We start from the raw sequence: 24,120 nt of genomic DNA on the forward strand, positions 1-24,120 counted from the left end.
AAACCCACAGACTGTTGATTAGCAGAATACAGTAATCATGTAGTTGCTGCCACTACTTTTAGAGCCCCCTCATCTGTTATGATAAGCATGTTGCAGTACTGCACCTCTGGTACTTAGGATATACAACTGCTGCTTGACCTCAATATTCCAGCTTTGTAAATGGGAACAGATGAGGTTATGTTTATAATACACCTTTCCTTCCAGAGTGTTCAAGGGTCTATAACCAGAGGTCTTTAACCTGCACACCAGATTAAGGTAGGCCATCATAAATGCCATCCAGAGGAATTCCTACATGGCAATGTTTCATATTTCACCTGAAAACTAACATGTGGCTCACACAGAGAAGATGATGATGCTTACTAAATAAGAAAAAAAAATTCTTGCTACATAGATACTGAGTACTTGGTTTGTTTCAGCTATGAAAGCTAAAATCCCAGCCTAGTGTGGGAAGGTGGCATTTTACCAGTCACTCCCCCTTCAACACTGGCATGGTCCGTCTTTGATAACAAGGCAGCAGGAGCCTGTGCAAAAACATCCACCACTTCAACTTATACTAGACTTACCATTTTCTTTTTCAGTTTGCAGTTCTCCTTATATACAAGTATTACAGCCCTCTTAAAAACTAAAAAAGAAAGAAAGAAAAAGAAACTATCAATTACAGGTGTAATATTCAATGAAAATGCTATCTTGGAGAACCTGATTATTATAATCACAAGAATTTAAAGAATGATAAGCAAAGTGATTGAAAAGCATCTGCCCTGTATTAAGATGACAGCCGAGTTTTTCATCCTACATTTCTTCATGCAGTGGCAACATTTTCTCCTCAGATTTTGTTCTGAACATTTACAGTGGAGCCATTCTGCATGTTTATTCTAAAACTAGCAGCAACCTGTCTCCCGTAAGTCTTCCCATAAACAGATACAACAGATGTAGTTTAGATGCAGAAGATTTTCTCTGTAGAAAAAAACAAACTGATGGATGTCTTCACGTGAAACAAAGGGCCTATAGCAAAAGAAGACTGCCACAAAAGGTGGTAAGTCTTTTCTTCCTGCCGTTCAGCATTTGGATAATTGGAAACATTTGTCTCAATTCCTACTTTTCTATCTGCAGGAATTCTCTGGCTTCCACAACATCCGACTGGAGTGACTCACTAATGTTATCTAATCTCTCAGCCTCCATTGAGGCAGGGACACATTCTCTGTAATCTGTGAGGAGGGAACAGAAACACAGAGACAGTGAAGCTGCCTCTGACCTATGGGATGACTCTGCTCCCCAGTCCTTGATTTGGGCTGGAGGGCAGTATAGCTCTATCCCTACTCATGCATCCAGGTTTCCTTCCAGTGGGGGAGAAGAGAAGGCAAGTAGTATGCAATTGGGTCTCATCCCTACATGCAGCCAGGATGYGGCCATAGTGAGCACTTTTACCCCAGAGTTCAGTATAGCTTTCCTACATCCCATATATTAGGTGCATCTCCTACACTGCCAACATAGAGTCCTAACTGAAACCCAAGTGGCAGACGAGCAGTCTAGGCTAAGCAACAGGCCGGAGTCCTTTCTTTCACACATGTCCTGCTGAGAACTCCCTGGGCTCAGGTGCCTGGTGTTAGTGGACCACTGAGAAGCTCATCTGAGTGAACCTGTGGAGATAGTTCCTGTTTGTTGCCTGAAGCATTCTCTCCCTTAATCTATCATGCTTTTCTGGAGGAGGAATGTATGACAACCCTGGGGAAGAGACTTGTCTCATGTGAACCTGGAGCTGTTCTGTAAGTGTTTTCCAACGTAATTTTAAAGAAATGTTCTTTAAAGAAAGAGTCAAGTGCCTAAAATGTTTTGCTGGAACCTTTTAATTATTTATGTAATATAATTATTGAATGATTAATAGTATAGACATTATTAAATAAAACTCTCAGCTGTATGCTCTCATTTCCACATTCATTTTTCAAGTTAAAATAATCTGGATGGGGATTGCCAGACAACACATTTTGCTGCAATGGCTGTAAATCAGAGGTTAGCTTGGATTCTCAGGAGTAGAATACATCACTGTTTTCCTACCAGCCTCCTTTGAAAGCTTGGTTTAGCAGATTGTTCTAAAGAGATTATTGTCTCTTGAAGCATCACTAATTTCCATAGTTTGCATACAGGCAGAAGAGCAGCCGAGGTTGGCTAACAGAGCAAACAGCAACAGCAAATGAACAAATGGAAACTTTTCAATTCTTCTCACATTAGGGAACATAACAGTTCTGTGCCTGTTGTCAGATGCAGGTCTATCCTAGATACCACATGGCTACAGTGAAAGGAGATGGGGGCTTTCAGTAGTGAGAAAATGTAACTTGGTTATCTTTAGATTTGGAAGGAGAGAGGGTCATTAAGGAAGACACTCACCGAATACTGTAAGTTCAAGGTCTTTTCTTGCTTTGCCCAGAGATGGGAAAGGATTCAGCCAGGAAACTGTAGAATGCATCAGAAGTTCTCCCATTGAAAGCTCTGTCACCTGTATGAACATTATGAACAGTAGATACATCAGTGTTGTTATCTACAGCTGTTAGATATAAAATGTTTACAAGTACAGGTTGACATCCTTAAGGATGTACATTTTCTATATTTAGTGTATGGACAGAGAGACACCAGAGAGGGAGAGGGAGAGGGAGATTTGCACTCAGGTAGGAAAGTGTATCAAGTAGGAAAGTAATCCCCTTTTCTAAAAAAGATAACAAGTATAAAAAGTAATAGCACACAAGTTATGCAAGCTGGATAGAAGTTCTATTATTAGTAACTTAGAAGAGTATTAAGTTGACCTGATGTTCTGTCACTGACATAAAGCCAGTCATGAACTGGCTGACTTATTAGCTTTAAGTATCTTTATTTTCTGTAGAGTAATTAGCATTAATGACAATGCCAATGGCAGAATTAGTGGAGGTTTTTTACAGGTCTTTTACTCATGGCTCTTCTTTTATTCTGTGGAACACAATGTAAAACTGTAAAGAATCTCTCAGGTTGTCAAATTTGTTTCCCATAAATGACAGGAAACCAGGTGGCCAAGAAAAGTGGGGATATGGCTTTTACTAGGGGGAAATAAAACAACCAAGTTGGCAGCTCTCATGTCTGATCTCCATCTTTATGGATTTGATCTGCTTAGTAAACTTTTGATGTAAATGGCCCAGTTGAGATCTTGCTGCTCCAGTTCTGGGAGATGTGTAAACTCAATCCATTCAACTAATGGTTTTTGCTCTGACAAATAGCTATGGATGCCTCAGTGCTAGAAGCGTAGAGAATGAGAATAATAGTCCTTAACGCGAAAGTCCCTAGAATTGCAATTTTCATTTATATGGGTGAAAAAGAATCTTAAGAACTTCAAGAACTCTGAAGCATAAAATCTGAATGCCTTTGGGCATAGATAATCTCTAAAACATTTGAGAAGAAGAGGATGTCTTTATTTTTTCCTATTGAGAATTATGTCTACTTCTGCTTGCAATTCTTGTCAGTCCAGAAAAAGGCTCTGGCAGCTGTCTGAAAATTTTACAGTAATCTGCTGACAAAAAGAAACTTGACAAGACAGACATGAAATGGAAGTCATGATGTTAAAAGGCAATGGACAGCCCAGCACAAGTTCCCAGAGTAACTTCAGGAAGAGATAAGGACACCCAATGGCTAGCAGGATTATGTCTCAAGAGCAAATAAAATGGGCTGCTTCTTTTCTTACCTCCTTCTCTGTTCCGCTTTGATCTGCAACTAGCTGATCAAATACAGTGCCGTAATCTTCATATATCTTCTGCATCTCATTGATGTGACTGGCTACTTTTTCCATTGCCTTCAGTGCTTCTGTAAGGTTTAAGAATTACAGACAGCTAGGTAATTAAGTTGTATTTTATAAACATGAGATTTCTTTTATTGAATCCTCTTTGAGGTGGGTAAAACTATGCAGCATTCCCAGGATGTGGACAATAGTATCCTAGCTTTAGAGCAGTACTTTCTCATAGTGACTGTAGAAGGTATGCTTCCTAATCAGTAAGTGAAAAATGCTTATCTGGTGTTTTAAGTGCCTCAAAAGACTAATAAACATTCTTGTGATGAGCACCCAAATATATGAATATTAGTAACATCATAATAGTAAACATGGTTAGAGGTTTTTTTATTCTGTAGTAACCTAGGACCACTAGGGCATCTAATGTATCTACAGCCATACTAGAATAAGTAATTTGATGAATTTTAATTGTAATATATTGAATTTGGCTCATCAAAGAACAGAGGAAAGAAATACAGTGGTAGATTGTGCAAGTTCCTCACTGATTGTATCCATGATATTAAGTGTTGTTGGTCAGGGTTTGTTTAATTTTTTTTTTCTAAACAAGAATGACACTGGCTTTCATTACACTTTCCTGTCAATGCACACAGGAGTCAGAGAAGGGCACTTAATTTCTCCAGTCCTGTCAGCTGTTCACTGTGCAGTCTTTAGCAGTCTGGCATTTATTCTGACCCTCAGTTTGGTTGTAATGGCAAAAAGACAATAGTAGAAGCTCCTTTTGAAGCCAATAACAGTCTTATGACTTTTTGCTGACAGTGTATTTTGCCTGAATCTATTTTGTTAAAATGAAAACCTATCTAAAACAAAATAATTCTCTAGACCTTCCTCCTTGAGGTGCTGACAGAACCGAACTGGAATTTGCCACTGTGAAGTCCCAGGGATCTGAGCCTAGAAAAACAATCAACTCTACTTCCTTCCTATGATATTAGGCAGAGAATTCTTTCTACGTGGGAAGACTGCAAAGCTTTGAGGCAGGTGTTTTCTATACAAGAGCCACAGCCAAGCCTCACATAACTTCCTTTGTTGGAGCTGCTAAACTTTGACACATTTCAAGAATTGAATAATAACCACAAGATGGAGCTTTGGTCAGTATTTCCCCTGTGAGGGGGGAAAAAAGAAGGAAAAAAAAAAAAAAGCAACACTGTTGCATTGCCCTGACATATGCTCCTGCCACAAAAATTAAGGAGTAAAATGCCTAGTTCTGTTTGTCATGGCAAATCCTGGGCATCCACTTTTCAAAGGGATTTGGACATGCAAAGTAGAAATTTTTGCTAAAAGCAGAAGAAAGCTACTTATTATTTTTAATGAAAGGGAGGAAATTCTCTCTAGGTCTTAATGAGCTCTCTGACATCTACCACAGTGGCCACCTGCATCTCCAGAAAGGCTTGGAAATCAAACTTAAATCATATTAATTCCTGAAAAAGAATGACAGAAGTTACCTGTCAAATGATAGTGCTCCTCACTCTCATTATCTGTCAGAGACACCAGCTCTTTTAACAGTAGAGGGTATTTCAGCACTCTCTGGACAGGCTTTATGAGATACGACTCCAGCGTAGAAGAATGTTGCTTTGTGGGGTTTCGAGCATCCAGAAAGGCCTTAAAGGCACTATCTGTTTTGGCTAAATATAAATAAAAGTCAGTTTAACATGGAAGTCATAGAAGCTCAAATAATTTGAAAGCACAGAACTGCAACTTGTAACCATCACCAAAAGCCCCAGCCTTGTCACATACATTTCAACAGGTGCTTTTCACGGTGGTTTACACAGTGTAAATAAGCACTAAGAGCAATAATTATATCAAGCTGATGTTATTGCTTGATATAGTTCTTCCAGTACATTGCAGGCCTGTTCTGCATCAAATTAATAAACTGATGGCAGAGAAAGTAATTCCTAAYTTATTCAGTCAGTTTGTTGCAGCTTTGACTGACATCCACCCTTTTACATGCATGAACACACAAACCAAATATAGCTGCTGCTTCTGCTGTTTCTGCAGACAGCACAAACTTGTGGAAGATGTTTCTGTTACTACTCAACCTTATACCTAGGTGTTACAAAAGAAATCTTATCCCTTCAGTTCTACATCGTATTTTAGCAGAATTGTGGATCTTGGCTATTCTTTCTGTGAGATGCCCTATTAGACCTTGCTTTATATCAATATTCTCTGCAAGTCGATCAGATTTGTTACAGTGGTTCACTGAAGTTTAAATTTATGCAATTGAATTACAATAACAAAGACAATAAATTACCTCTCTCAAGAACTTTCTGAACTTTGATGTGGTTTGCACAGAAGCCACTGTACAGTTTAAAGTGGTCAGCATAATACAGAAAGGAACCTCCGAGGGAAAACAGCAATTTCTGAAATCAACACAATCAAAATTTTTACTTCATTATTAGAATCATAATCAAATGTTCAGGCCACAAAACAGAGGCTTAGTGCTGTGATTATCTGCTGCCTGTCTATATATATTCTCTACTATTGTGTGTGTATATACATATATGTCACATGAATTTATTACTGGCAGTAGCTCCATGAAATTTCTCTGGGTGGAGACTTCAGGCTATTTAGGCAAAGCCTGCAATCTTCTCAGTTCTCCCTTTACAGACACCACCACTGTAGACATTTTGTCTTACTGTATCTCAGACAGCACAGGAACAAAATCAACAGACATGTAACGGTATGTCCTGGGAAAAAACATGGGCAATAGGAAGCAAGGCATAAAGCTGCCAATGCCAGAAGGGACAGTGTAAAACAAACACAGAGGATTGCTTTCCAATTGTTTTCCTTCTATTAGGCAGGGGGTAATTTCAGGGCACCTCTGAGTTTCTTAGATGAAAGGGAGGTTGGGAATATGTGGGAGGGACTCTGAATCATGAGGGAGATCTTTTTAGAAAAAGATTTTCCAAAGCAAAGATAAGAAAGAGGTGTAGTGAAGGAGGAGGAGGAGGAGGAAAGCAGCCTTCTCCCCCCTTTTTAATCAATGTTTGCTCCACAAATGGCAGCAAGCGTCAGGGAGACCTGCCAGCACCTCCTACTTCTGTGACACTGACTGCATCTCTGGGACCACCTACTTCCTCCAGGTAGGTCAGGTACTGAGTGGTGCCACTGCAAGTGAGACAGCACAGAGAGAGCACAATGTACAATCATTTACACTTCACAGGCCCTGTTGGACCTCACGACATGAGAAACTCCTGCATTTAATGGGAAAAGCTTTCATTTTGTAGCAGGTAAACTGGGCATAGTGGGGAGCACAAGGCAGGGCAAAATTCAGCATAGTGACAGTAAGCTTTCTGCTGGAGAGTTATGCATCGTAAACATTGCTTGTGATGTTTATAGAATATTCAAGTTCAGAGTTTATAGAACATTCAAAATCTACTCTGCATCTTCCATATTACATCCTCTGCCATGAGAAAGAGGAAGATAAAACATGACAAATAGCACTAATCTAACTGCTGAATAGGTGTCTGTAATCTAAAGTAAAGCTTCAAACATAAAAGCAACCATATGAAAAAAGAGGTAAAACTTAGAGTTCTTAAAGCCAGATTTCCACAAACGTTTCCAAGCGCACTGCAATATAGTAAAAGATCAAGTATTTACTCGGAACTGGGATGGTGTTTCCAGTGTATTAAAATCTGAGGAGGAAGAAATTCCATCTTCAAGGGTCTCCAGAAACACCTTCTGGAAATCCAGCATTTCTGGTAGACTGCCGAACAAGGACTCCATCTGTGAATATTAAACATCAGGCTATGAAGTACAGCGCTCCATACCTCTAACAGGGGTCTTGAGAAAACAGTCCTTGAAAGAGATGTGACATACAAAGAGACTGCAAAGGCCAATAACGTTTTCATTAAGAATTTTCAAATGGGCTTTATAGAAAAGTCATTAAAAAAAGGCAAAGAATTCTTAGCAGCATTTCAGTCAGAAGAACAATTACCATTAAAAGAAGAAGTGACTCACGTACCAGACAGAAAGACACTAACTGGTGTAACCCTATTGCCATGTTTGTTGTTCACTTTTTCGGTTGTGCTCTCAGCAATGGAAAAGCCCAAATGCCAGGGTCTTAACCCATAAAAGAATGAAAAGAACATCTTTCAGTTATTCCCTCACCTCATCTTGGGTAAGGAAAGTCTCATTTTGAAGGGGTTCCAAGTACAGCTCAAAGAGGCAGCTCAGGTCCTGCAAGAAACAGAATTTATTTAATTTATGTAACAGTTGGAAATTGTTCTTTATATCACAACTGAGGGATAAAGGTAGTTTTCAGGAATGAAGCAGAGATACAATTCCTTTTCTGTAACAAAATCACCCAAACTGTTAGCACTAAATGATTGCTAAATTAAAGGCAAATTCATTTCAATGTAATATTTTTTGTTTCATCCTAAAGGCTTTACAGCCTGATTATAACAAATTATATTTTAGTATAACATGGGGAGAGAAAGTTACAGATGATGTCTTTCTAAAGAATATTTGTGTACAGATAAGTATATATTCTGAAGAATGTTCACGTACCTGAACAGCATCAAGTATTTTAATCATGCATGTTAACCATAAACCATACAAATAGCCACTCATTTAAACATCAGTAGTAATATTCAGAAAGATATATAACATTTTAAAATCCTATTAGGTATTAAAGTGTTTGGTTATTTTGTCATGGGTACATGATTAAGGACTTTTTCAGTCACTTCTTCAAAGAATTGGTGCCACTGTTGAAGACTGACTATCTCACACCAGAGCATGACAGCTGGGTTGGGGCCTGAGAAAAGAAACTGCAGGAATTCTTATGAAGAAGGAATAATGAGCATTTCTGCAAGAATCCCATAATGAGTTTTTACAACCTGCCTCTGCTATGATTTTGCCTGGTACTACCACACATTTCAGTGACCTCCATATGAAAACCACAAGGCAAAATCAGAATCTGGTTAAGATTTTGGTGTGATTTCACAGAGGGAGAACTGTAGTGAAAGCATATGACTAATAATTTAGCATCACAGATTCAGGCATCCTTCTCTGCGGTACAGGCAGACTCATTCAAAGATGCAAAGGCAGAGTTTGAGCCTTTGTTCAAGTGGTTCCTCTATAAGAAACATCAGCTGGACATACACGGGGTCTATGTTCTGTAAAGCTTCCTCAAGTTTACAGTGTATGGCTAGAGATTAGTGGATATTCTAAAGACAACAGATTGAAAACTTTCTCTTGTTTTCCATAAATGATTGCAGCAAGTATAGGTATTTTTAAGTATGTGTTTTGAGATCAAGTAAAGTAAATGATTCCTCTGTGCTGAAGGTCAATGAAACCAAGCTTTCCACATTGCTTTTGGCATCCAGCCCCATGAAGTTTGGATTTATAAAAAGAAGGGAAATATATCTAACAAATTATGGACTTACCAGTCAAAGGAGAAATAACGTGAGAGATGCTACAAACAACCCTTTAGCTTTGAAAACTGCTGAGTCAAAATAATTATGCACTATTTTCCACAGTTAAACTCTTTTCTAGTTGGCAGGAGGCTTTTCTGTTCTGCTACCAGAATATATTTTCATTTGGAAAACCATGGAAACATCCCCTGGAAGACCCCCAATATTCAAATACTGCAGATTTCTACCTGCCATGAATTTCCGCTCTCCAATATAAATACAAATTGACTAGAATTAAAGCTACTGGACCAAATCTCACAGCCTCTCTTACAGGAACAAGCCTATTAAAAACAGCAGGAGAAATTATGTAAACAAACTCTGTAGGTTATGGCCCTTGTAGAGGGCAGTTCATATATACTCATGTGAAATATGTGTGTTCATATGTGCTCATATGAAACATGAAAGAACATCCACAAATCATGGTCAGCCTCACAAAGAAGGCTGTAACCAGCCAGAAAACGTTTTGAGGGGTGTTTTTTGGTTCTTTTGGGGGGGGGGTTGTTTTTTTTGTTTTTTTTACCTTGACATAAGATTTCTCAGTGTCCATAAGTTCTTGGATGACTTTTCTCAATCTATCTGCATCAGAAAGGTGCCGAGCCAGTGGTCGTGGAGGCGGATCCTGGTTGTCCTTCTGTCCTTCCATACTGCTTGCCTGGACTTCTTGGAAATTTCGGCACAATGCACTGATCTGTTCTGCGCTCTGTTAGATGAAAAGAAAGGGACAAGCACTGACAGTTTAGAACGCAACCGTACTACAAGCATTTTTGAATCCCTCAAATGTTGCTCTTGCTCCAAATTCAGGGGCCAGGGCATGCCACTGGTTTTTGCCAAACATATCCTGATTGTTTTGACCAGCTTGAGCTTATAATCATATTACATCAAAACAGTAAAATGAACCATTTTCTAGTGCCTTCTCAGTGTAAATCATTTTCACTCTTCAAATACAAACTTGTGAGATGCAAAAGGTGAGAGAGAGTGCTCAGGGATATTATACACTTTGATTCTTATGACATTAGTATCACACTGTTTCCCATCTCTCTTATTTTGCAGCATTCATTGCACCAAAATAGAAAGAATTAGTAGGTACATATCTTTTCTTTTAAGCATCCAGAATGAGTGTTCTATTTCTCATCTACTTTATGTACATACTTTTTTTTAAACAAAGGAGACTTGGAGCTCAGGTTTCAGATTCCAAAGGCCCGGACTGTTGAAAGATACTTAGATGCTTCCTCTGCAAGAAGGAAACTAGGTACCATGATTTTTGCTTTCAGAAATGGGGAATGGAAACCTAAATCTTTGAGATTCTTCAGAATAATGTTAAACAAGAAAAAAAACCACAAGTTGTTTTTCAATCAAGGTGTGAGTTGAAGATGGAACAACAGTGGTTAATCTTATACGGTAAAGATGGACGAGAAAGAGAGCTTTTCTGACCATATGGAATGATTCTGTAGTTGCTCTTGCATGATCACCACTGGTACCAGAAAGCATCTTTTGCATGCAACAATCTTTAATGCTTAATTTGAAAATTATTGCACTGTTGTCTTTCTTATATAACATTTTCCTGCTACCATTACCCACATCTGTCTTAACAGTTCTTGGTATCCCTCTCTTTACACTAAATGAAATAATTCTTCCTCAGTGATTCTATCTTTCAAACACTCTCTAAAATATTGGACAGCCGCATATGCTGTGCCATGTATTACCTTCTATTTAGTGAATGCATTCAAATGAAGACTACAAGAATGGGGCCCTATTTCAAATGGAAGTCCTGATTCAGTGAAGAAATCAGAACATGAGAGCACTTCAGAACTGTCTTAATCTGTGCTAATTTACTGCACAAGCTGTTTCAAGTAGTCCTCTTCGGATCTCCTGATGCACCACAGATTGGCTGTGTAGTTACGTTCACCAACATACTCAGTCATCAAATGAGCTAAYGTAAAAGTTATCCTGAAACTAAACTAAGCTATACTAAACCTTCTGTAAGGTGGAAGCTACATGTACTAACACTATAAAGTCTCAGCCATTCATGTGACAAAACAAATATAAGTTCTTCACAACTATTTTAGTGGAAATAAATATTAAAATGTCAAATGCTTGCCACATAGTTCATATTACTCTGTTGTTTCCCAGGCCTCAGTTTTGAACAATGTTACCATCTCTAAAAAAATTACAGTTAATTTCCTCACTACACCAAAAAATCACAGTAATTCTGTGCCACTAAAAATACTTAGTGTGTTTTGGAAATAAATTATAACTTCACTTAGAAAATTGGGGGTTTATTTCAAAATAACTTCTAAATAGCCAAATTCCAAAGTACTTGAGTTTTGTTTTCTTTGTTTCTGATGTCAGAAAGTTTTGTATTAGTATCAGAATGACTCAGATTTTACGCTCTCTACAGCTCAAGCTGTGCGTGGGCAGCCTGATTTACATCAACATGAGGCCTGATCAAGGACACTAAACCAAGGACACGAGACAGCCTATTGAAAGCGAGTCATAAACATTGTCAGACACAATTTAACAAGGAGGAGTTAGAGGTGCTCTGTTCCTCCCCACCCCCCCTAACACAAAGTGGCAGGGCAGGCAGACTTCGGAGAACAGGCTGCTTGTCCTTCTTCCCTTTCAATCTGGGCTGCAGAGGGATCTATTCCCAAGAGCCATTCAATAAGAAAGCATGTGGACCTAGATGATATCCTCAACATAAATAGTATTTGAGAACTCTGGTGCCAGAAATGGTTCTGCATAACTGATCCAAGCCCAAGGCACACACTGAGGTACCTCTCAGCCCTACTGCTGATGACTTGTGATTTTATGAACTTCACTATGTTCCTGAACATGGGAACACTTTGCTTCTGCTCCTACAAGTCTGGCATTAAAAATACTGCCCCTTTCCTGCAGTGCTGCTTGTGAGCTCTGATCCTTTCCCACAGCTTTCTATTCCTCACCTCTGAGGGAGGCTTTCAGGCTGTGCAATATCCAGCCCTGCTTCTCATTCTCTGTACCCACTACAGTATTTACATTTGGGTCAAAGCAAGCATGTTCCATTTTCTCATGTTTTTTTTCCTCTTTCAGTCCATGTTTCTTCCCAAAGCTCCATTACCACCCAGGTTGGAATCTCCTCCTGCCTTTTTTTCACTCTGCCCTGGATGTTTTTTTCTGGTCTCCCACAACAAAAAAAGACCTGCTCTTTTTGCTGTTTAAAACGGATCTTTTCTAGAAAGGCTATAATGACAATCCCTAAGAACATCTCTCCTACATCAGGTGCAGTGCTTCACCTGGAACACAGCATGGAAGGCCCAGGCTCTGCCCCTTTTTTTATTACAACAGAAAACTTCAAAGCCACCTTGGCATTTTGGATGTCAAAGCAGAGTTTGGCAGTTCAATGCCCTTAAACTAAGAACTCTCAAGAGGAGCCCCAAGGGGCACCACATGCACACACCATGCAAACCCATGTTCTTCTTACACAAATGTGTGTGGCAAAACAAGAGTTAACCTTGAATTTACTGTAAAAATGTCATTGCAATGGCTAACACAAAGGCAGACTAGACTCACAGATACATCTGGTAAACTCCTCAGGCACACAGCTTGTATTTGCACAGGGTCAAGATGACTGTCAGTCCTTAGTAAATGGTAAATGGTAAAAAAATGATTTATGCCAAACTTTATAGCGTTCAGTTCATCAGAATCAAAGCATTTAAATTGGTGGAAAAAAAACCCAGGTGACTGACTGTGGCCAAGGCTGCAGTGTAGCTGGGTACAGAGATGAGGTGAGGACAGCAGACAGCTGAAGCAACAGACCTTCTCCATAATACATCCTGTGGCCACTTGAGTTTATGTATCCCACCTGTGGCAACATTTAAAGGAGACTGCAGGCAGCTTCAGCTTACCTTTGGCACTGCAGAGCAGACTGAGGCTAAGGATCCAAAAATGCAGACAGCCTAAGCAACCAATATTGCTAATTTGAATGGCAGAGTTGGGAAAGAAAATTGGAGCTTATGCAGATACTGTCTAGAAGGACACATAGAAGCAGCCTTAAGAAACTCTCCTTTCACCACTGCATGTTTCCAACTCATACTTAAGTCCCACATCATTTTGAACAGAGTGTTCCCTGGAAATAAAGAATTGCTTACAATAACTTTAGAAGGGAAAGTTTAGGTCCACATAATTGTCGACTTCACCCATAGCTGTCAGCAACCACAGTTGTGCTTTATCTTGTAAGACAGAGATGAATCATGTCCTACTTTCAATAATACTCAGGAGAAAAGTATTAGAGACTATTCCTTTAAAGTGAACAAAGGATACGCTTACTAGGAACCTCTTGGTGGTTTTCTTTTCTCCTTGTACACAAGCGTATCATCATCTGAGGCCATGCTTTCCCCAGCAGAGTTAAAAATCTCCATAAAATTAATTGGAGAGAGAGCAGAAGACATTAATTAGCAATAGTTAAGCATTAATACCACAATTTCACAGCTACCCTGTGACTTCCTACCGAATGATAGTGACTGAGCATAAACGGTGCACAAGGTTAATTAGTGTTACGGTCTCTCTGCTCACTGCTGTTTATTTTACTGTCTCTCATTTATACACCTCATGTACTCCACCAGCCTGCCGTGGTTTGTTTGAAAAAGTGAAGGAAAGGAATATTGTGAGTAGGCTTAGAAAACTCTTCAGCGTAACAAAGATTCCTTGGGAAGACTAAAACGATGCCTGTCCTTTGATTAGTTTTCAGATTCAGGTACCCTTGTGTAGGACATTGACCACATCTACATGGAGATCACTAAACCTCTGAATTCTTTATCAAAAGAGGAAGCATGCTGATAAGGCATGTTGCAGAAACAGATTAGTCCTGCATCTTTAAAAGTCCTGTATCTCTGCTCTGTCTGATATAGGTATTTTCAGGAAATAAGACTGAATACACCTGTCAACAGAAGAAATATAATTACACATGATTTTGAGAAATGAACAACTGGCCAGAGACCTTTTTACATCCCTCACATTGTGAAAAAGGAAAGCCTTTTGAAATGTCCATCATTTTTCTTTTGTATGAGAAAGCATTTCTCTCCTGAACAAAGGCAGGCCTAGCAGTCATCCCTTTGTGCGTGTATTTCGGTCACTCTACAGACCTCTCTCTCTCATCCTCAGACTGGGAAATACTTTGTAACCAAAGCAAAGGCTAGAAAGTTGCAGGTCTTTGCTTCCTTAATGACCACTGAAAAAGGTCCTTAAAAATCCTGAGTTCTGTACACAGTGTACATACACTCCTAAATTGTTTATTAAGACTGAAAAAGGCCAACACAGTTTTACTGAAAACTACCTTGTGGGATCTTCACCATAGCTGTCTGGGGAAGACTGAGCCTCAGGCAACAGAAGTTAAAATAGTAGGAACTCTCTCATCACTGGACTTACCTTTTGGTCACTTGGCTACTAAGTCACACCCCTCCTCTTTTTTTTTCCTTTCTTTCTTTTTTTTCTTTTTTTCCTGAAGATGACAACAAACATGTACCTTTCTCCTTCTGCTAAAAAGGAGCTTGGAAATGAAAATCTAATTCTGCTTCAAAGCCCCTGAGAACACAAAACTGGCCCTCATGGACACCGCTGAAAATTTTAGGGTCTGTTTTGCTTAGCTGTGTTTCTTGGATGCTTTTTAATTAAAATGTTTAAAATATTGCTAAAGGAAAGGTATTTTGTTTTAAATGCATATTCAGATCCTGGCTTGTATGCATAAGCCTATTTAGAGTTATGCTTAAGGATGGAGAAGCAACCCTTCTATGGTACAGTATGGCACATTATGAAAAGCAGCCCTACCAGACTATCAGAAGAGTCCCTATCAGGCAACACAGGAAAAGCTAAGGACAAAGTTTTGTCTTTCAGTCAAAATTTCCCAATTTCAGAGAGAATTTTCCCTCAGAAACCTTATGCTATTTCTTCTCATTTAGAGGTAAACATCATAATGCTTTGTTCTGCCTTTTCTTTTGTAAATGAAAAATGTTCATTTACATTAGCAATTAAGTCTGTTCCAGTAATGCAACTACATATTACCAACCTTATTTAATGAATCAGAAGTATAGTAAGATGGCAGCTTGATGATCTAATAACTCTTTCCTGACCAAGCAGGTCAAGATCTGAAAGAAAACTGAACACTTGGTTCTGTAAAACAACTCAGATGCAACCCAACTGACTGGGCGCGCAACTCTATTAATCTAAATTACATGGAGGAAAATCTTCACTCTCGCTTGTCATAGAGAGATGCCTGTCTTTCTCCTTGACCATACAGAAGGAACCTCTGGAGACTTAGGTGCTTAACTGAAACACTTAGTTATAAACCAAGTCATGCAGACTGGAGCTGGGCCCAAGGGCCTGCATCAACCAGGTCCCGAGGACTGGCAGCTCCCGCTGAGCACACAGCCCCTGTGCTCAGCTTCTCTGAAAATCAATCTCCCAGGGCACCTGATCCAATGCATATCAAAGTCCAAGGCAAAATGGAAATCATTTTCCATCATGGAAGGTTGAATTCTGACCATAAGAAATGTAAAGATGAGGAAAAAGAGCATTAAAAAAAAAAAAGAGAGAGAGGAACCCTGACAGTCCAAATCACAAAAAGGAGACTCCTGTCAGGTAACATTAAAGCATACTCTGCAAATTTTCCCAAACCCTAATCTTATCAAAGTATTGTCATTCTCTCCTTCCCCTTCTTCTTATCTCAATGTAGTCAATCTTTACACAGAAAGTTCACGTATTTTTCTACCATCTGTGTAATATCACAACTTAGTCATTTACAGCCTTCTTATATTCCCCCAACAGTTCCTTGACTGTAGCTTTTATTTTCTCCACCCTTTTTCCACAATCCCAAATTGTTTGTCAGAAAACAGAGAAATAGTTAAAACATTAATACTGCAGCTATTTCCAAATTTTACTGAAGAATCTTTGTTAAAACCAATTCCACTTCTTGTCAAAATCTGGATCACCCCTTAGTCCTTTCTCTGGCAGACACAAGCAGTAACTATTTGCTCCAGCACAGCAGCAAACAGTAACCAACGAACCAGCCCCCCTCCCCTCCCCAAACCTCAAAAAGCCCAAACCTTTTCCAACGCAGCATGCTGGTGTAAAGCCATCCATTGAGTACATGTTACCAGAATCCATTATTTAATTACTATGCTGCGATGGTCAAGCGCTAAGAGCCTGGCATGTCTGTGAAGCTCAGCCACCTTCCTTAGCTTAATCAAAAGCACCCCCCAGCACAAACACACGGTTGCTGAACTTACCATAGAAAGCATCCTGTGCAGCGAGCCATAAGCAGCCGCTGCCTGCTGCTGGGTTTTGCGAGCCAGCGCTAAACTCTTTGCTCTGGTTTTACTCTTCCTGAAGGCCGGCATCGTGGCTTGCAGACACAAACTTTGCCAAAGGAAAAGGCCCTTCTAAAGGACGCCACAGATGTCCAGGTCTCGCCCTCACACACCTCTCCCTGCACTCGGGTGTGGCGTGCCAGCGTACAGAGGCACGGCAGGAGGTATTTTTGGTGCTGCAAAATGAAAATCTGAGACACTGTCAATGTCCCAGTTTAACTGGGCTACGCAGTGTACGAGAGCACAGGGAGGACACCATGCGTCCTTTTATTGCTACAGATGCAATGAAAACATGCCAGGTAAGAAGATTTTTTTATAAATAGCTTGAGGTAGTCGACGCAGGACAAAATGTAGCTACAGCAAGAGAATGTGGGTTTTAAAGAGCAATCCTCCCCAGAAATGCACCTTCCTCAGTGCCCATGAAATTTACTGCATAAACAAAATGTCAGGTGCTTTGAGAAAATTAGCCAAATACCTAAAAATATCTAGAGGGTGCTGACTGCCCTGAAGGTCAATGTGAATTATCAATGGTACTGATGCTCTGTCAAGGGTATTCACCACTAAATGCTGTGGCAAACAAATGCACTTAGAACGATAAAATGGAAAACAAATAGGCAGCTCTCTGGATGCTTTGTTTACATAATCGTGCTTGTCCTTTGTTTGAACTTTCCATTTGTAATTACATCAATAAAAAGAAACTTAAACTGTGCTCATTAATAAATTCATGCTTGAAAGTGCCAGTCCCCATGCTGATACATTTACACAAAAACAATCATGTCTACAAATAGGTTGTTCTAAAAAACAAGCAACTTTAAATAAAACATTATAGGACATTACACCATAGAGCTGAATGGTTAGAAGACTGATAAGCAATTCATTAGTAAAGTGAGAGCTGCACCAGAGGAATAATAAATGCAGTAACCCCCACGTTCCCTCTATTTCAGCACTTTTAGAGTGCAGTGACGTTGAGATATAAGGCTTCATTCAACACAGCCCTTTCCATCACCGATGCCACTCTAAAACTCGCAAACCCTTTCCTTGAACCCAAATGATACGCCAAGCATTGCCTTTGGTTATGTGTGCTACTTCCACAGGTTTCAAGGACATTCACTTCCTATAAGCAAGGAAATAATGTAGCCCTCTCCTTTAATTACTGCAATTAAACTTCCATCCATCTCTTTCCAAATCATTAGTGCAACCTGACAGCTCAGCATTTGCCAAACCATAAAGCTCAGTTGCTGAGCGGCAGTCTAGCAGCAGAACAATGATCCTGGATCCCTGAAATAACAGGCCACTGATAAAACACACAGAATACATCAAAGTAGTAGGAACCTTCTGTTTAGCTGATGGACTCTGCCTTTTTTAGGACTGGGCTGTTGTCAGATTCATTGGGCAAGAAGACTGTATAACAGAAAACTGAAAGGAATGATTTTGGAGGAGTGACAGAGATGTGGTCTGGTCCCTAATGTTTGTTTTCCAATGGACACAACAGCCTGTTTTAGACATCCAATTACATGGACTACTCTGTAGCATGTACAAGCTTACTTTTCTTAGCCATCATTAGTGGTTGCCTCTGAAGTAGTCTGCAAGACCCTAGGCCTCCACAGACCAAGTCTGAAAATTAAAAAAGAAATCACTAGTCTTTAAAAGTTAAATGTTTAAAAGACAGCATATGGACTTGAAAAATCACACAAGCCAGGCCATCAGCTCCATGTTTATTAGAGTACAGCTGTACCAGCTGAAAAGATACTGTTTCTCCATTTTCTGTCAGCATGAATTACGGCAACTTCAAACTCCATTGTTGTAACAGATATGTATTAAAAGCACAGCTCATCTGCTGGGACTGGAAAAAATGTTGCTAAAATGCTGGTCCAAGCAATATCATCAATCCTGATGAAAAACAATGACAGGTCTTTTTAGTTCCATATTAAGAAGTTATTCTTCCCCAGACTTGCTAATTAAGCCTGAGTTATTAGCTAGCCATATGTCTGCTGAAATATGTTATCAATTAGCAATTTTTTTTAATGTGTATTCATTAGAAAAAAAAAACCCAATGTTTTAGTAATACTTCCAACTCTTACTGAGGATATTGGATAAATCAAAAAAGAAAAGAAAAGGAAAACAAAAAGAAAAAACCCCCACCAACTAAACCAAACCAAACATTTTCTTTATCGTTTCTTTTTCTTTAGAAGCATGCAATAGTCAAGTCCTCTTCAAGGATAGGTCTCCTAAGTAAAATGTACATCTAAAATAATCAATCTCCTTGAAATACTTTTACAATGACTGGAAAAATGACATACTCTTGTTGTTTGTTCCTGTGTGCTCTGAGTAACACACATTCCCTTTAGAGACATCTGTTTTCCATCTTTCCATTTTAGTGGCACCAGGCTTGATAGTCACCTTAACAGTAACATCCTTTGTACTACAGGCTTCCCTCTATTGTCCTGATATGTCTAGGTGCACTTATCTGGAGAGAGTTTGTTTCCCATCCGGCTTTTGCCCTTAATGCATGAAGGTAAAAGACTAATTTTGCCCTGTCTGTATATAATTTGAATTAAAGGAAACAGTGGCTTGCCTTTGGAAGAATTTTGGGCACTTGTTGGCTGATTTATAACATCAATCTGGACCACCAGTAAAGCAAGAGCATAGTTTGTATACACAATATGTACAAATATATATGTGTGTGCGTGTGCGCATGCATGTACAATAAGCACTTGCTTAGCCTGGACTGAACGTGAGCTCTGTGCTACAAGTGGTCTCTAGGCATTATAAGTTTATGCTTAACCCTGTCTTCAGATCTCTACAGTGATTTAAGAGGACTCAGTCTTCCTTTTTTATAAATATGGGTGGATTATTTAAAATTTTCTGAATACTTTTCTATCAAGCCTATTTTACTAATAACATGTTTTATAATGTCTTCAAATGTTATTTTCAAAACATAATAGACCATAATAGACCACAGTGAAGACATTTGCTTTAATTACAGCACTAAAAAAATTAGTTAACATTCTGAATGTTTAAAATGAATTCTTATTTAATTTTTAAATTCCAGCAGCCTAAAATACTGTTTGTAACATTCTTACTCAAAGAGTTTTGTGCTGAATGCAAAACTTTTCTTGAATGCTGAATTAGAAACTATGGCAACCACTGAGACATTAATCTTTGCAGTTGCATTCATCCTTCACAGAATATTTAGCAGTGAGCTAATTCTTTTAGATTCTTTAGATTCTTTAAAGTTGGAGAGGTTAACTCTTATCCTTTCCTATTAATAACAGGCATGTTACATTTCAAATGTTAAAATATACACTTATCACACTGTAAATACAGATAAAGACCCCACAGATTCCACATCCCTTGGTTTTGGTGGGGTTTTGTTAAGGCACTAAAGGAGGATTCTGCTGTTTTGAAAGAAAATAATCATGATGTGAATGAAGGTCTAGATTGAGGCTATCTGCCCACAGTATATTAACAAGCAGAGACAGAGGCACATAGTGCTATGGATAACAGGTAACAAAACATGAAATCATCTGTTGGGGTTTCCCTGTGGATCTGACTCAACTATTAATTTCTGATCCCATAATTTTTTCATTCCTCTCCTCTTCCTTCCTTTCAGGTATCTTATCTTTTTTTTTTTTTTTTTTTTTTCTCTTTGAGTTTGCAGAATCTACTGCAGGTTGCAGATTTTTGCAACGTTGGCATCTCAGATCTTCCTTTGACCTTACATGTTCCTAATAACACAAAGTAGGGATCAAAGCCTAATCAGTGTATGAGGATACTCAGGACACAGTATTTGTCTGGGATCCTCTATTGCAAGTTTATGCAGTGTACAGCGACTTTGTGTCCTGTGAGTGCAGTGTTGCTGTAACTTCTGGGCACATCACATGCTTAGGCACGTGCTTAAATCTTTCTACATTGCAAGGCAAATGTGTATGTTCCTGCAGGCACTGTAACTGAGTAGTAACTCAGTCTTAAAAAATAAATAATCTACAGCTGGCAGAGAGGTTATCCAGTTCCTTGAGTCTGTCGAAGTGTGATTAGATAACCCTGCCTTTGATTTCCATTTGAAATGCTGCCGTGACATCCTGCACTGCCTGGTGACTGGAGTTGCCTTTGGAGGCCTAAGGTGATGGACTCTACTGCAGCTTCCTGTCCTTCATCAGTGAAGTTAAAAGCATCTCCAGGGACAATGCTAACAATATCTTATTGCGGTGAAACAGTACTGTTGTCACATGCTTCTCTCTTCACCTGCAGGTAAGCTTCACAGATTTTTCCCAGAAGAGCACACACACACACACACACACACACACACAAAAAAAAAAAAAAAAGCTGCATTGTAATTCATCTCTCACTGACTTCTTTCATTTGCAAGCATCGACAGGTCAGAACTTTTTCACCTTATCCTGCACCTTTTTCACAGACAAACCATCACAGTACTTCTGAGGGGATGTTTCCTTCAGTCAGAGGAAAAACAACAAATACCACCTTCCCCCGAAAACCCCAACAATCCAATGTAATTGCACAACACGGAGCAACACAAGTTTGCACCTCTGCGTGCAAGAACTGCATGCAACTCTTGCTGTTGTTTCTTTCCGTTCTTGCATCTCCCCACCGGTAATGGTGTATGCAGCTCTCCCTCTAGAGCCTGAGCCTGGGTCCAGTTACAGGCTTCACTCTAGAGGCAGCAGCTTTTATGCTTTCAACTTCATGGTTATGAGGCTCCCCATTGTTAGCCAATATCAGCAACAGCTGTATTTGAACTTTAGGTCATTAATAGGATGGCTCTGATACGTTTTAAGAATTGCATGATCAATGCAACAGAGTGAAATCCAGGACTGGGATTAGTAGCAAGTGTTTATTGATAATTTTACAGTCTGCCTTCTGTAACCTAGTGCATCAATTTTAGGTTCCTGGATTTTATTCCATTTCTCAGAGAAAACACTAAATGAATTAGCAAAACTTCCATAGACTTCTAACAGGCTAAGATTGTGCTCATACCATTGACTAGTGCTGTTCAAAAGATGCATGATGGCAGCAGGGGTAGAGCTGCAGTTCCCTTCTGCTGGAGCCAGCAGTACTGGTTGGGTTTGCTACATGCTGGGCTGTCTGCAAGGGCGGCACAAAAATTAACACAGCTCCCAAAGGGCTCTTTCCACACTTTCAATGCAAAATTGTGCCTCCCAGGCACAACTGACTCAAGGAAAACCACTGCTGATGAACATGCTATTTCCCCATATTAGCTCTCAGACTCCCTAAATGCATCTTACATCTGGAATGAAACGACACTTGCATTGCAGAGAAGTAGAGAAGATTTGGAGAGCGGTATGTTCATCACTGTTAAATCCCTTTCCTACACAGAACAGAAGAAAGATGTTAATTGCTGACTACTCCCCAAGCTTTTGGGTCTCATCAACTGCTAAAGAGAAGTTCTCAAGATTAAAATAGAGGAAATAGCCTTAACGTCCTATGGATGGTGAGTAAACCTTCAGGCAGACAGTTCTCTTGCAATTAATGGCATGCTGTGCAAGTGTGAACTGCCTGGGCACTGCAAAATAGAGCTAATAAGATATCACCATGAACATCATTTAATTGGATTGCCTCCATGCATAAAATAGGTTTGGGGTCATCTGGGCAAACCAGTAGTTTTCTCTTCCTATTTTACTTTCCCCAGAAGGATCTCTGTTAAGGTTCTGCTCACTTCTGCTTGGTTTTCTTTCAATTTAACTCAACAACTAGTGTTCACATGATCAGTAATAGTATTTGCTTTCCAAAATTTTTACAATCTTTGCTTAACAAAATTACTCCCCCATACACTTCCCCCCCCCCCAGTTTTATTATTTCAAGGTTAATGTTTCTTTGGGGATGTTTTGGGGGTAGGGATCACTGACAAGCAAGAAAGGATGCCACTTATACTGAATGGAGAGAAATATGGCTCTGAAAACCACCAGACATGCTGAACATACGTACACAGCCACACCATCCTAAATGTGATCAAAACACACCTTGTACTTGTCAGTTTTGAGGTTTTATGCACCTTAAACTGCAAATCTTCCTTCCAACTCAGTAAATTTTAACTTTCTCATTCAAAAATCATACTGGGAAACTGTAACCTTGTTGGGGGAAGAACAAAAAACAATTCTTGACATTTACCCATTAAAATTTTTAAAATTAAAAGACAGTCTCCCACTGCTTACATATGCTCTTTCAGATGGATGATCTCTGTCAGTTCTACTGAATGAGTGTCTTCACCAGATGAAAATAAAAAAAAAAGAACTATCATAACAGAACACGTGGAACTACATTCACTGACAGTGCCAACAGAAGGTTGTTGTGTGTGTCTGGGATAATGATGCCCTGGACTATCCCACAGCACTTCTTGTAGATCGCATGCTTGTACACCGTTTTCTAGGTAATGAATTAGAGGAATGTATCATTCCTAGTGTTCATTTGCTTTCTCCTAGAAGATAAAATAGCATTCCTATCTTCAATAAACATTAAATAGTTGTATTAGTTTTCTACTAAGATCGGACTACATGAGTAATGATTACTAACTGCTTCAATGTCCACTATTCCACGGCAAACTTTTTGCCCCTTCCCTCCCCAAAAAACCAAAACATTTTCTTTTCCATAACAACTGAGTGTTCAGCTGGACTAGCAATGGGATGCACATTCCTTCGTTCAGGTTTGAATTCAGCCCAACACATGGTGCCTCAGGATTTTTACCCTTAAATTACTTTGCCTGCATGAGAAGTTGATGGCTGTAGTACCACTCCTAATGAAGGGATTTCCACATCAGTTTTAGACAGTTTGAAGAGAAAATATGAATTTCTTCAACTTCTGAAGAGCATCCCTCCAGTACATGGCTTATGCTCTGTATACAAGAAGCAAAACCATATATGTAAAAACTGTTCAAAATATTCACTGATTTTTATTACAGAAATACCTATGTGAAATCAATATGTAACACCAGGATTTCCATTTTGAAATTGTGGCATGTGTACTTTGCAGCTGTTGAAAGTGTTGCTCCTGGAAGCTCATGATGGTGGTGGTTAGATGATGCAGCAGTGGGAGGACAGGCTTTGCCTTCTGACCCAGCCTCAGTCTCTCCGTTTACACAGCTCAGGCACCATCCAACACGCAAGCAGACACTCAATTGCACACGCACTTTAGATGGGTTGGAAGAAAAATGTCAACAGTTATCCAGGTTAGGAATATTTCCATATTGGCGCCTTGAGCATGCATAACAAGACTGTACTCCTAGCCCAGAGCAATGAGTGGACATAGGGAAGCCAAAATCAGATTTCTCACTATGGTCCCTGGCATGCGGCATTCATAAAAACATCTACCTCTCATTACACTTGCAAAGGTCCTCTGGCAAATAATGGACCGTCCAAAACTGGCATCACAATAAGCAAGCTTCAAAAGCACCGAAAGGATGATTTGACACTACACAGGACACTAGGGTTTCCAAAAACAGACTTCTGAAATGCACAAGTATGTGCAATGTTTTTTTTTTTTTCTATTTTCACTTTCTCTGTCTCTATAGAATAAATAAGGACATTTCTAGCTGGAT

General features: G+C 39.4%; 1 protein-coding gene across 6 annotated transcripts in view; it reads right to left on the reverse strand.

Moving 5' to 3' along the window:
• The window catches only part of TIAM2 (T cell lymphoma invasion and metastasis 2), a 185,442-nt gene that overhangs the window by 4,863 nt on the left and 156,459 nt on the right, over positions 1 to 24,120 (reverse strand). For all 6 annotated transcript variants that reach the window (XM_026079217.1, XM_026079215.1, XM_026079216.1 and 3 more), the window contains 8 exons: positions 9,731 to 9,910; positions 7,907 to 7,975; positions 7,397 to 7,522; positions 6,048 to 6,156; positions 5,242 to 5,421; positions 3,701 to 3,819; positions 2,383 to 2,491; positions 564 to 622 (listed from right to left, as the gene is read on the reverse strand). In XM_026079217.1, coding sequence (XP_025935002.1) covers positions 564 to 622; positions 2,383 to 2,491; positions 3,701 to 3,819; positions 5,242 to 5,421; positions 6,048 to 6,156; positions 7,397 to 7,522; positions 7,907 to 7,975; positions 9,731 to 9,910 — 951 coding nt within the window. The remainder of the gene's footprint in view (positions 1 to 563; positions 623 to 2,382; positions 2,492 to 3,700; positions 3,820 to 5,241; positions 5,422 to 6,047; positions 6,157 to 7,396; positions 7,523 to 7,906; positions 7,976 to 9,730; positions 9,911 to 24,120) is intronic.

The sequence above is a fragment of the Apteryx rowi genome, unplaced genomic scaffold (genome assembly GCF_003343035.1).
Source record: "Apteryx rowi isolate R43461 unplaced genomic scaffold, aptRow1 scaffold_495, whole genome shotgun sequence".
NCBI classification, from domain to species: Eukaryota; Metazoa; Chordata; class Aves; order Apterygiformes; family Apterygidae; genus Apteryx; species Apteryx rowi.